Genomic DNA, 13,806 nt, shown 5'->3' with positions numbered 1-13,806 from the left:
TTAATTATCGATCACCATCTAACTTACCACCGTATCCATAAGAAGTTGACCATGTCACCCTACTTGTTAATTAGCAGCATCATGCAATAGACCATTTAGAACTACTAGTATGTGTGAATGGAGAAAAGAGATCAGTAAATTAAAATAATACTAATAGACGTTACATGGTTGTATTGGATATATAATTAGAAATCATTACCAATATTAATACCCAATATAATTAAAAAGATTTCATATATATGCATGTGTGAGTTACATTATTTTAATTTAAAGTTCGAAGTTGAACAAGCTAGAATTTCACAATGAGTCACAATGACTTCTATTTATAATAGGAATAAGGATCAAATAGGTCATCGAACTACACACAATAATGCAATTAGGTCACTGAACCTAAAAAAAAAAAAAAAAAAAAAAAAAAAAAGTTTTAATTGAATCCCTAAACTAATCAACTTCATGCCATTAGTCTAATTTGTAGGGTTTTCAGGTTTCTAGCAGGTCATCCCTAATTTAAAATATTTTTTAAAAATTATTATTTTAATTGTATCAATTTGACAAATTTAAGTGTCTAATTGAAACTTTTTATAATTTAAAGATTTAATTTATGTTTTGACTATAATTTAAGAGTTTATTTAACGTTTTTCCCATATATTTATTATGGTCATTGTAAAACTACTTTTCATGGTGGTCAAAGATTCAGATAAAATAAAATTTATTCTCCATAGTGATGATGATGCATCTTATGAAAGTGGTCATCAAAGACTATCAAAGAAAACTTATTCTTCATGCATGAATCGCATTTATTAAAATATAATAGTGTATTAACTATTAATCAACCAAACAAATATGTAATCTTATAACATAAGTTTAAATATTTTATATTCAAATGTCATTCAAAAAATATTGATTTGTTACGTTATTCCCTACCACCAAAGTCTCCGTTAATATATAGTTTGGCATATCTTGGGAACTAGCCATGATATATATGCCCTACATGTTTAGAATATTGCCTAGTATTTTATTTTGAAAAAGAAAAGATTGAAAATATTTCATAATATGTAATCTGATTCTATCTGCATCATTACTTATAGTAATTTGTAGAAAGATAATAAATATATTTTAATATATCATATAAGTATAAGAAGATAAAGTGGGAATTAATAGAATATAAGTGAATTATGTTGCATATAGAAAATAGTCAAATGAAGAATGAGTGATAATAGTAGATAGGAAGTATAAATTTTAGTAGTAGGCCGGGGAGGGGATTTATAGCTGGTCCCGAGCAGACAGAGCATCTGTTTTTGCCGGTGATGAGACTCAATTCCGGATCATTGTTCCTAAACTTCACCCCTGTGACCAACTAAGCTGCCCATGCAATCATGCAGGCTGCTTCCTGGTTTTATATGGCTAGAAATAAAGTAATCCTTACTGAAATAATTTGGATTAATATCAAACCTTTTGAATGCAACATCAAGTGACATTCTTCTTTTTTTTTTTTGGGTGCTCATCAAGTGATATTCTTTGAATTACATGTTAGGGTAATATATATGCCCGACTCTTTTCGAGTGAAGGCCAAATTAATTCTTGCAGTGGACATGACTTTATGAGTAGATAGCCCAAAGATACTCTTGGGTCAAACAAGCACTATAAATGCTTAATTTGGTTTTGGTTGATCTTTTTAATGGGTCGTTATATCGTGGACCGTGGTGCACATGCACCGCGGTAAAAAATGGCACCGTTTTTTAAAGTAAAGAAACGACATACTGTTACAGTTAACAGAGCGTGCATTTTTTGTGTATTAATTACCAATTGAAATACAATGTATTTAAACTGACACTGCGTCACGTATTATTTTTGTATTATCAAGTGAAACTGCAATTGAAATGAAATGAAATGAAACAGTAGTTGTGTTGAAACGAAATTGAGTGTATATATAAAATGAAACTGAATAACAATTTCACATATTTGAGTGTATATTACCCAGCGAAACTGTAGTTATATCAAAATGATACTGTAATTGTGTTGAAATGAAATTGCAGTGTATATAAAATGAAACTGAATAACATTTCACATATTTGAGTGTATATTGTGCAATGAAGCTGTAGTTATATCGAAATGATCATCTAGTTGTGTTTTAATGAAATTATAGTGTACATAAAATAAAATTAAATAACCTTTTTCACATATTTGAGTGTATAAATATCGAATGAAACTGTAGTTGTTTTGAACTGACACTGCAATGTATACAAAATGAAACTGAATAACAGAGTTACTTTTTGTGGAACGGCGCGAAAAGGGTGCCGTTTCTTTTATTAAACAAAACGACGTCGTTTTGAAGCTCGATGCATAATCGATTATGGACCGCGGTGCACAATATAATTTTCCATCTTTTAATAGGTTGTGTTACTTGTTTATGGACTATGGTGAAAGAGAAAGTATAGTAAACAAATTATATAAGTTAGCAATATGGGCTTGTCCTATACAATCATACAAAAATGGACCATATCAACCCTGTTGTTTTTGGCAAATTATGCTGTGCATCCGTATGCACCATGCATGGTGCATACGGATGCAAAAATGATGTCGTTTTAATAAAACGCGCTGTCTCCCTTTAAAAAAAAAAAAAAAAAATCAGGTTCGATTCCCAGCAACAACATATGAACTAAAATTTCATAATCGATGAACTATAATTCCATAATCTAATCTATGAACTAAAAATTACAGAATGAATGAACTAAAATTCCATAATCTATAAACTAAAATTTCAGAATCGATGAACTACAATTCCATAATCGATGAACTATAATTCCATAATCAATGAACTATAATTCCATAATCTATGAACTAAAATTCCAGAATGAATGAACAATATAATGTTGTTGCTGGGAATCGAACTTGAATTTTTTTTAAAGGGGAGACACGCGTTTTTTAATAAAACGGCGTTGTTTTGGCATCCGTATGCACCAGCATAACGATTGGTTGTTTTTGGCTATAATGAATTTTTTGTTGGCTTCATTAGGCCTTATCCAAAATATATAGAATGGTAAAAAATTATCTCTTATGTTATTTGGTTGATTTGAGAAAAAAGTTTATCATTTTGGTGCTGCAAAATCATGGTATGACTAATATTCATCTTATGTTATGTTATTTATTTATTTATTTATTTATGTTTAGGCTGATATCTTATAATCAAAGTTTTCACAACCAACCTGAAAATTGTCTATTAATTTCAAAATAAATCATTGGAATCTAAGCGTAAAATCTTTCGATACAAGCTTTAAAAATGTGAAGAAAACAAAGCCTAAGTCTATTATAGTTAGAAAACAGGTCAAAGAATGTTATAAAATGGTTAGGGTTCATCTAGAGATTGATCATTCGCAAAAATGTATAAGTCAAGGATGTGCACATGATAATTCCGCATTGTGACCCTAGTCGACAAAGGATCACAAGAAGTTAAACCAGTCTAGATTGTCATAATTGATTAGCTCAAACCAAGAAATTAAAGCAAATAATTATTGACTTGTAAAGTGGCCTTGTAAAGTTTTGCGACGGATTAATCAATTTGTCGCTATATAGCGACGGATTATTCTAAAATTCATCACTAAATTGCAACAATTACAATTTTTACAATTTTTGGAGTTAGCTCGCGAATAATCCGTTGCTATATTTTGTGCCAAAATCTGTCGCTAAGATTAGCTACGTATATAACGGCGAAAATATTCCGTCACAATATCCATTGCAAAACTCTCGCTAAATGTTCATTTACTCAAAAAAATTAAAATCCGTCGCTATAATATTGCTATTCTGTCGCTACATTAGCAAATAGCAACGAAAATTTTCTGTCACTCGTTTTTTTGTATAAGCATAATTGAGTTAAATTTCCGTCACTCCAGGCCAGCTGTCCCACCTAAAAGAGATGCCTACAATTCAGCAAGGGAATTAGTCACTATGTCCGACGGTAAAATCCTGGGTATATCCAAAAAATAATTGAGTTAAATTATCCTTAATTAGGTATAATTTTCACTCGTTTCAATAATTAAATAAAAGTGTGATAATTAAAACTCTTCTCTCAAAAGGTTGAATCACCAACCCTAAGTGATAATTAAAACTCGAACTTATATTTGGTAGTTGGTAGAAACCTCAGTCGATATATGCTCATATAGTACCATGTGAAAAATAAGATGGAATATTTTCTACTATTATAAAGGTACTGAAAATTTATGTGAATTTTGCATTCCATTTCTTGAAACATTTATTAGAGAACAAACCCCAAGGTCTTGGTTAAGTAACAAAAAACTTGAGATTAAAATTTGTCATGAATTTGAATCCTATTAGAAGTATGGTAGTTAGTGACTTAGTGGATTGCGAAATATTAAAGAGTCTCACATTGAAAATATAATAGAAAACATTTGAAATTATGAATTAGACTAGTTAATTGATTTGATTCAAAATTTTTAGTATGATTTAGTCGATCTGTATTATAGTCCAATTGAATGACATGACATCGAACCAATCTTCTTCTCTCAAAAAGTTGAATTCCCGATCCCAAGGGCCCCACGCTACGGCTTGCCAGAGCATTTTGAGAGGATATAAATCACGGTGACTCAAACAGGGCTAAATGACGGTGCGCACAAGGGATCTGCCCACTTTGGACATAATTCTCACACTGCCGATGCGCACAAGGAATCTGCCTACTTTGGACATAATCCTCACACTGGTGCCGAGATTCAAACCTTGATCTCTACTCCTAAATACTGTCCACTGAACCACTGATCTAAGCCCATGCGGGCCAACGGACCTATCTAAGAATATATCAGGATGTATACTCAAATTTTCTTGAAGAAGGAAATGAAAATGTTGAAACTCGAAGAATTTCTGAACGTAAAATCAACTTTAGAACTTGCATTGTATCTATAGCTTCTGGGATAAGAAAAAGAAAAAGAAAAAGAGAACAGTAGTTGCGTAGACACAAACCAATTTCTTTACTTGTGGAGAGTGAAGACAGGGCTACTGGAGGTTGGAAGAGGGGGGTGGGGTGGGGTCTAAAGTATAAACAGCCAAGAAAAGATGGGTAGGGCCCTAGCAGTCCAAAGGGTATGGGGGGGGGGGGGGGTGGGTTGGGTGTACTCATGACTCATGAGGTTGAAGTCTGAAAGGGTATCCAAAAATTGCAGAGCTTCTCTATTGAAAAGGACTGAGATTGGACTTGTTCTCTTGTCTTCTTCTTCTTCCTCTCTCCCTTTTACCATTTTCCCTGTTTTCTCATCATCTTCTTGCAGAACTCCCAAGGTCAGTTTTTTCCTTGGTGTGTAAAAGTTTGGGAAATTTTTACCTAACTACTTAATGGGATTCTAACTCTGGAAAATGATAAATGGACTTAAAGGAAATAAAATTCTCACGGTTGCCTTGTTTGGTAAAAAATTGGTCTATAAATTAATTTTGGCTTATTTGACCACTATTAATTGTTTGATTTAGTTAAAATATTATTGGTTAATTAGTTTTTTGCAACTCAAAAAGGCTAAAGTTCAAAAAGTTACTCCAAACAACTTTTTCAATTAGCTTATTGAGAAAAGAAATTATACCAAACAGCTATCAGCTAACAGTTAATTTACCAAACACTTTTCTACAATCAACTAATGTTATCAACTATTTATACCCTCTAATTAATACAATCAGCTAACAGCTAACAGCCATTTTACCAAACAAGGCCGGTACGTTTTGATTTGATTGGAGGAAAAATTATATTACATGTGTTTAGTAAATGACTGCTAGCTGATAACTGTTTAGCTGATTATGTTAGTGAGTTATAAAAAGTGTTTGGTAAATTAGCTGTTAGCTGATTATATACAAAATAATTTCTCAAAAAACTAATTGAAAAAGTTATTTTGAGTAACTTTTTTAAATTTCAGCATTTTGAAGCAATAAATTGTTACAAAAAACTAATTAATCAAATACTTATATTAATTATTTAACCAAATCAAAGAACTAATAATGGTTAATTGTAGCGTATTGCTTTAATGTGTTCATACTTCATAATCCCCATCAACTTCTCCCTTCCTACATAACACACACTCTCTCTCTGAGCTCTCTCCCCATATTTCCCTCTCTATATTCCCACGCTTATCACGTTACCATTCTTCTCAGCACAGCCTTCTTTAGTCAAAACCAGTGAAACTTCATTCTTTTTCCTCACACAAACTCTCTCCCTCTCTGATCAAACTTTCATCTTCAATAAAACTGCACCTCTATCACTGATCTTCTGAAGGAGAGGAGCAAGAAAGGCAGCCATGGATAGTGACAACAACATGAGTACAGTTAATACTAGTGTCTGGATTTCAAACACCGACCCTTCTGTCCACGGTAATATCAATCCTTTGCCCACTCTCTTCACCATATAATATATAAATACAATCTAACTATCAGCTTAGCTTTTTCTGAATGAATCTCTCGGCCAAGATTCGTTGGACAGAAGCCAGTAAAGGCTAAGTCCAACACCATGTGGACGGTAAAGGTCAAGTCTAGCATCATGTGACTGGCTAGGGATTATTGGCACTGTTGGAAATTATGGAATTTCCGACCACTTGAAAATGATCTTAAATCAAGTCGAAAGCCTTGTTTTGGATCACTTTTGATATCTGAAAAAACCTTTGTTGCTATTTCCGACCACTTTTTATTTTCGACTTGATTTAATATTACTTTCAGGTGGTAGTGTGGGCGGAGGCTAGTAAAGGGCCAAGTTCAGGACTCTGGCTCTCGAAAGTCGTATAAGGAAATAAAGTTACGTTTTTGCTACTAGTATAGCTTTTGTCGCAGTGATAAAGGGTTGATCTTGATTGTGTGTGAATGTAGAGGATTGTGGAGAGGAGATGATGAAGGGTGGGAATTGCAATGAGGAGTCATGTGAAGGTTGCTTCTACCAAGCGGAGAAGAAACGGAGACTTGCGGCTGAACAGGTGAGGTTTCTGGAGAGGAGTTTTGAAGTGGAGAAGAAGCTTGAGCCAGAGAGGAAGCTCCAATTGGCTAACCAACTTGGGCTGCAGCCAAGGCAAGTTGCCATTTGGTTCCAGAACAGGAGAGCCCGGAGCAAGACCAAACAGATTGAGAAGGACTATGATTCCCTCAAAGCTAGGTTTGATAAGCTCAAAGCTGATCATGATTCCCTCTCCAAACAGAATCAACATTTGAGAAATGAGGTAAAACCCAACCAAGATTCTAATCATTATGTTCTTGAAATCAAAGGCAATTTAGTCATTAATTATACTGATTATTTTTCAATTTAGTGCTAAAAGTTTTTTGGTGGGTCATGAACTTTGATGGTTTTATCTGATTGAGTTGTTGTCGGTGGTTAGAATCAATGACTAAATTAAAAAAAAAATTACTATAATTGATAACTAAATTGAGTAAAAATCAGGATAGCCTAAGATTATGATGCTTTCCTAACAAAGGGCTCAAGGAAAATTACTATAATATCCTAATATCCTAATAGAGAACTCAATTAGGTAAGACATTAAAACCCATGACCCGATTAAGTACAAAAAGATTTTTAGGATTAAATTGTGAAGAAAAAAAAAATCACTATAGTCAATAGCTAAATTGAGCATTAATTATTGTTTTGGAATGACGAGATAAACTAGAAGTCACTATCTGAGAGTGAGCAGATAGATAGGTTGTTCATAATTGACTAGCTTAAAGCAAAAAAGATTGAGATTTAAAATCGTAACATTGTACTTACGAGTTTATATTCTTAGCCATCTTGGCTTGCTTACCCGTATGTATTAACTCTTTTTGAATACTACTATTACAGGTTGTGTTGCTGACAGATAAGTTGCTTATTCAAGAACAGCATGAGGGGAACCCAAAACCAGAAACATATGATGCAACTGGACCTCTGAAACAGCCCTCCTGTAGTGCTGGTGCCAAAAAGGGAGAGAATTTTCCAATGGTGGTGAGCAATAAGCACGAAAATGGTAGCTCAGATTCTTCACATGTATTAGACTCTGACTTTTCTCAAGATAATAATGAAGATGATGATAGCCTGAGCAGGAGCCTTTTCCAACCATTCCTAAAGCTTGAACACCATGGGGATGGATTCCAATCATCATGCAATTTGGGATTTTCCCTTGAGGACCACACAACCTCTTCTTGGTTATGGCCCTAGCTAGCTAGCTTAGCTTGTTGCCACCTTTTACCACTATGTCTTTCTTTGGCTTTCTCAAAAATAACTTTTCACCTCTTAAGTTATTTGCTTTGTAAATTCTTCTTTAGTGTTTGGCTTTTTGAATTATATAAATTCTAATGAGATATCGGTGAACAAGTACTTAGTTACTATTTTTTTGAATCCTCAATGAGGAGGATCTCAACCTTGGAGCAAAAAGCAACCACCATGCATACATCAATGAAGCACATCCAACAATTTACCTCAGCTCTTGTCACACTTTTAAATCAAGAGTGATCGAGGAGTCTTCTGATTTAAGGTTTAAATTTAAGTATTTAGTTACTATTTTCTAATGCTAGTTATAACATACATGTGTAAAAAGAAAATGTCCTTTTAATTTGTTTGTTCAAAACAATATTGTTATTTAAATAAATTAAAAAATAATTTGGGAGAAACAAATAAGAAACCACTAGAGAACAATAATGAAACTTAGGGTGGATATGATGGTTCAAATATCTTGTAGTTGGCCTCACATTGTTTGACAATCAATTATTGAATTGTGTTAGTCGTTTTGACTAGCAAATTACATTAGTAGTTTAGGAAGAGATGTTTGATAAAATTAGATGTTTACTATTAGCGGATAATATGTTTAAAAAGAACATATAAATAATAATAATAATAATATTATTATTATTATTATTATTATTATTATTATTATTTAATAATAAAATAAAAGTTATAATAATACTAACAATAAGACGACGACGACGACAACCACAACAACAATAATAATAATAATAATCAACAAAACAAAACAAAAATAAGTAAATAAACAAACAAACAAAATAAAGGGGAGTCGTACATGATGCAGTGATCCCACATCGAAAATTGAATGGAAGAGTAGCATTAAGCTTTTCCTCTATAAGAGGGCTCAACACTTCTCTTCCAAATACTAGTTGTTAAGAAATTTCATATTTCATATTTTTAAAAATCAATTAATTAAATTATGAAATAGCATTTCTTTAAATAATGTGAAATTTGTAAACACATGATGTGAGCCAAATATCACGTTAAACATGTTCACTAAGTGGTTTCAATAATCTCACATTGTTAGGAATAAGTGTAAATAGATTTTGATGAGTTAAAATGTAATTTAAGATTAGAATTTAATATTCTAAAATTTTTAAAGTGTTATAAAGTTTGTTTTCAAGATTTTGTTCGTTGCATAAATTGCCTAAGCTAAGTGTTGGAGTACAATGAGAGTTCAACACATCAAAGCTTTCGAGCTGACATCATCATGAAGTCGCAAGCAGCAAAAGATTATAGTAGTAGAAGTCTACCTTTATAGTAAGATTATACATAGTAAGTGTTTGAAACCAACAAGGCTTTTTATTAACAGCATAAGTCTATAAGGTGACATGAGGCTTAAGATAACAACAACAAGGTTTCTCAATCTCTAGTGAGGGATTGAGAACAACAAGACTTTTGGCACACTATCTAAGGAGGATACATGCATTTTTAGAAAAGTATTTTGAAAGTCACAAAAAGTTAGATTTCAAAGAGAATTTGCAAGTAGTTAATGGATGTTATACTTAATTCCTTGTCAAATTTGAGAACATTATTTTAATGGCAAGTGGGCGATTCCAATTTGTTTTTCTCTAACAACAGACAGATTCAAAGTTCAACTATAAAAAGAAGGAATGCAAATGAGAAGAGACACAAAAGATATAGGCCCTGTTTGGTAAAAAATTGGCCTATAGGCCAATTTTAGCTTATTTGACCACTATTAATTATTTGATTTAGTTAAAATATCAATATAAATGTTTGGTTAATTAGCTTTTTGCAACTCCAAAAGGCTAAAATTAAAAAAGCTACTCCTAGCAACTTTTTCAATTAGCTTTTTGAGAAAAGAAATTATACCAAACAGCTATCAGCTAACAGCTAATTTACCAAACACTTTTATACAATCAGCTAATGTTATCAACTATTTATACCCTCTAATTAACACAATCAGCTAATAGCAAACAGATATCAGCTAACAGCCATTTTACCAAACAGGGCCATAGTGGTTAAGATATAGCATTAAAAAGCTCACATATGCCACCCATCAAGTTCACAAGGAACTCAAAGCAATTAAAGACTATCTAGTTCTATAGCCTCTTAATGGGGGGATAATTCAACATGTGCGTTGAAGTTATTGTGATTCTTTACCAAGGATAGATAAATGAAGAATAGAGGAGTCGTTTTGTGAAAACCTTATCAAAATCATGCAGTCGGTTTTGTTTGATTTAGTGTGGTTGTAAGTTGTAAACAATTAATAGTGAATTTCTTCTTGAACGATAGAAGAAGAGTAGAGCAGAAGAATTACATCATATTCGAATCCCAATAACATTCTTTTGTCTTTACTTTTACGCATTTTACTTTATTGCCATACTCTATAACTTTGTTAAATTTCACATATTTCTCAAAAATCTTTTATTCCGCTACACAAAATTGTTTTATCTAGTAAAAATTTCTTTTTGACCATATATAGTTAAGCATGAGGGAAGTGTTGAACATTTAACTTATGTAGTATCAAATATTTTAAGTATACAAATTCATTTGATCCTACCTAAATATTTCTTTTATTATAGAAAGCTCTTTTAAGTATATATACAAATTCATTTGATCCCACCTAAATATTTCTTTTATTATAGAAATGTATAATTTCAACGGAACGTCTCCCCAAACTTTTAAAATATTTCTTTTACCATCAAAGTCTTTCAATTCCAATTAGAAAAGGAGTTAGAAATTCCTTATTTCCTTTATATTTGAAACCGATATAACCGCGCGTTTGATTGGAAGGAATGAATTAGAGTGGAAATGAATTGTAATTCGGTGAGAAAAGAATAATGTGTGAATAAAGTAGGAATTCAAATTGCGTTGTTTGGTAGGGACAAATAGAATTATTGGAATCGAGAAGGAAATAAGTGGTATAAATATTAAAATACCCTTGTGTAATAATAATACGGAGTAGTAATAACAACCAAGGGTAGTAATGTCATTTCATATATTTTTCCTTTCTCAAATTCATTGAATTGCAATTCATGGGGTACCCCCATGAATTGCAATTCAACAAAAGGAGGGAATTGCAATTCCCTCCAACCAAACATGTAATTTAGGCATCCACTAAATTGCAATTCAACTACAGCTAAATTACAGTGAACCAAACGCCCTGTAAGTGTTTATGTACCATGGTTTTAATCCCCAAATTGAAGTAGCACCCTTGTGCAAGCATGCAAACTTCTTCCCCCAAAAGGGTGAATTCTCAATCTCAAGGGCGGGCTCTCATATCCCAACTTAAGGAGTATTTAGGAGGATGTAAATCAAAGTGACTCAATAACCTGACTCAACAAATATGGCCAAATCTCGGTGCAAGCTAAGAACACATGTAAACTGAAAATGGAGATTGAATCCCATCATCAAAGAAGGTAGAATTGAAAAGAGGGCATAGTTGCCTAATAAAGTCAATTATTTTTGAAAATTTAGTTGAAAAAGTGCAACTCAGATCACTACCCACGACTTTTTTGGCTAAAGATATCGACGTTTTGTTCCTAAGTTAAAAGCATTTTTAAAATTTTGGAACATATTCTGTTAATTTTTTTTAAACTAATTATTATAATATAATGGAGCCAAGTATTTTGTCATAATTTTTTTTTATAAAAAAAATATAAAGTTGGATTATGATAAGTGAGTCTAGTTTAACGGTCTAAGTTTTGAATTTATAAAAATATTTGGTTTACCTAATTCATATAACCAAATTAATTGAGGATACTATGAAATAATTCAAATAACTTTTTCTCAAAACATGCGTCAAGTAAGCTTCGCTTAGTGCGTGTCATTATGAGTAGAGGATTAGATATAAAATAGTATATGTTCTATATTTAGGATATCCCCAAAAGGGTGATTTTAGACCAGATTTTAAAAAATTAGAGTGAGGTGGAGGCAGTGGCGGAGCCACAATGTGGGCAGTGCGGTCAACTGCCCCCACTCACCTCTTCACATTAATATATATCATATGTAAAGATGACTATGTAATTCAGCAACTCAATTGGTTAAACTTTGTTTATGATATATGAAATGATATGGGTTCAAATCCTAGCTACAACACTTTAGTATATTTTAGTTCTACCCACCCTTTTTGTGAATCATTTAGCTAATGTAGTCCTCAATATTTTGCTATCAATATTTTTATAACATTTCAAAGTGTTTTAAAATTTCACCCTACCCAAGTACAGTTTTGGCTTCATTTCTAACTATCATATAGTCTATCATAAACATTTTATAATAGGTGTTTGAACAGTATTATAGGTGTTTGATATTTACGCCCCCACTCATGTAATTTTCTGGATCCGCCACTGGGTGGAGGAAAGAGAAGGGAGAGAGAAAAAGGGTAGGGTGGTCTTGCAAAAATAGAAATTTTGCAGAAGTAGTGGGTCCCACTATGGGAGAGAAAGATGTGTCTCACGTGTCTGAGGCGCAATTCTCGCGCTCAGGTAAATATATATATTTTTTGTTTTTTTTTTTATTTGCAAATTTCAGTTTTCTTTTTTTTTTCTCCCCTATTGAGGATGCCCTTAGATTTTTTTTTTCTCCCCTCAAAATCTTCACACTATTGAGGATGCCCTTAGATTATTTCTCAAACATTTTAAATTTAAAAAATATAAATCTAACCATCGGAGTTCAAACCTATATGATAGTTGGTAAATCTTAATCTTTAATTAACATGATGTTTGATTCGCGGACTAAACAGAAAATTAAATAGCTTTCAATACATAAAATGTATATTATTCTATTTGGTTCGTTTAAAACCATAGAATAAAATTTTATAAAATTGACTATTTCTCTTTACAATGAGAATAGTCATTCACAAGACACCTCATGGTATTATTTATTCTTGCATCATCAAGAATAACTAAATTTATTAAATACTAACATTTGTGGGTTTGAAGAATTGCAACTTTTGAGAGAGGCAACATAGGAAATTCATGGCAAGAAATGTTTTGTTTAGAAAGTATATACGAATTGTCACTTTAAACATATCAAACAATAAATCACATCACCTAAGCGACAAATATCAATGTAAAGTCAGATCAATGTATAATTAAAGAAATGAGTAATAATACATATGGCTTAATAGAAATCGTGGCGTTTCCTTTGCATCATCCGTCTCGCTCTTGCATGTCTTTTCATGTACTATGTTCCTTTATTTATTTACTTTAAATTTTATCCCTTGTCTTTTTTGGGTCATCTTTGAGTAGAAATGGGATTGGAGATGATGAGTTCATTATTGATCATGTTTTTATCCTATATTTAATTCTTTTATTTCCTAAAAACTGTGGAATTTGTGTCTAAAAGATCGAACTTTCATTTTAGTAGATAAATTTGATTTCTTTTTAAGATTATGAAAGATGAAAGATTTGTGAATGCGTTTTGTTAATATTTGATGACCGTCGTCACTAGCATACTTTTAGATGGATTATTTTAGCCACAACAAGAGTTGTGTTAAGATTTCAAGTCATTTTTTGTATAATCTCTACTTTTTACTATGAAAATATGGAAACTAGAGGGTTTTAATGCTTTGTGTGCTTAAATAATTTGGGATTGATGTATCA

General features: G+C 32.1%; 1 protein-coding gene across 2 annotated transcripts; it reads left to right on the top strand.

Moving 5' to 3' along the window:
* Nucleotides 1–6,004: 6,004 nt before the first annotated feature.
* Nucleotides 6,005–8,324, top strand: LOC109161091 (homeobox-leucine zipper protein HAT7). Of its 2 annotated transcripts, XM_019309426.1 has the most exons (4): nt 6,005–6,357; nt 6,847–6,885; nt 6,916–7,190; nt 7,802–8,324. In XM_019309426.1, the coding sequence occupies exons 1-4, from the start codon at nt 6,285–6,287 to the stop codon at nt 8,153–8,155; spliced, it is 741 nt and encodes a 246-aa protein (XP_019164971.1). In that variant the 5' UTR covers nt 6,005–6,284; the 3' UTR covers nt 8,156–8,324. The 2 variants fall into 2 exon arrangements, with proteins under 2 accessions (XP_019164971.1, XP_019164970.1); XM_019309425.1 differs by having other exon boundaries at nt 6,008–6,357; nt 6,847–7,190.
* The last annotated feature ends 5,482 nt before the right edge of the window (nt 8,325–13,806 follow it).

The sequence above is a fragment of the Ipomoea nil genome, unplaced genomic scaffold (genome assembly GCF_001879475.1).
Source record: "Ipomoea nil cultivar Tokyo-kokei standard unplaced genomic scaffold, Asagao_1.1 scaffold2921, whole genome shotgun sequence".
Classification (NCBI taxonomy): domain Eukaryota; kingdom Viridiplantae; phylum Streptophyta; class Magnoliopsida; order Solanales; family Convolvulaceae; genus Ipomoea; species Ipomoea nil.
This window is presented reverse-complemented; position numbering and strand designations above follow the sequence as displayed.

Bases quoted from the DNA above. Each gene is read 5' to 3' on its own strand.
- LOC109161091 (XM_019309425.1), top strand. From the start codon at position 6,285: ATGGATAGTGACAACAACATGAGTACAGTTAATACTAGTGTCTGGATT. The intron at 6,358-6,846 runs GTAATATCAATC...GTGTGAATGTAG, and splicing joins CACCGACCCTTCTGTCCACG to AGGATTGTGGAGAGGAGATG. The intron at 7,191-7,801 runs GTAAAACCCAAC...CTACTATTACAG, and splicing joins ATCAACATTTGAGAAATGAG to GTTGTGTTGCTGACAGATAA.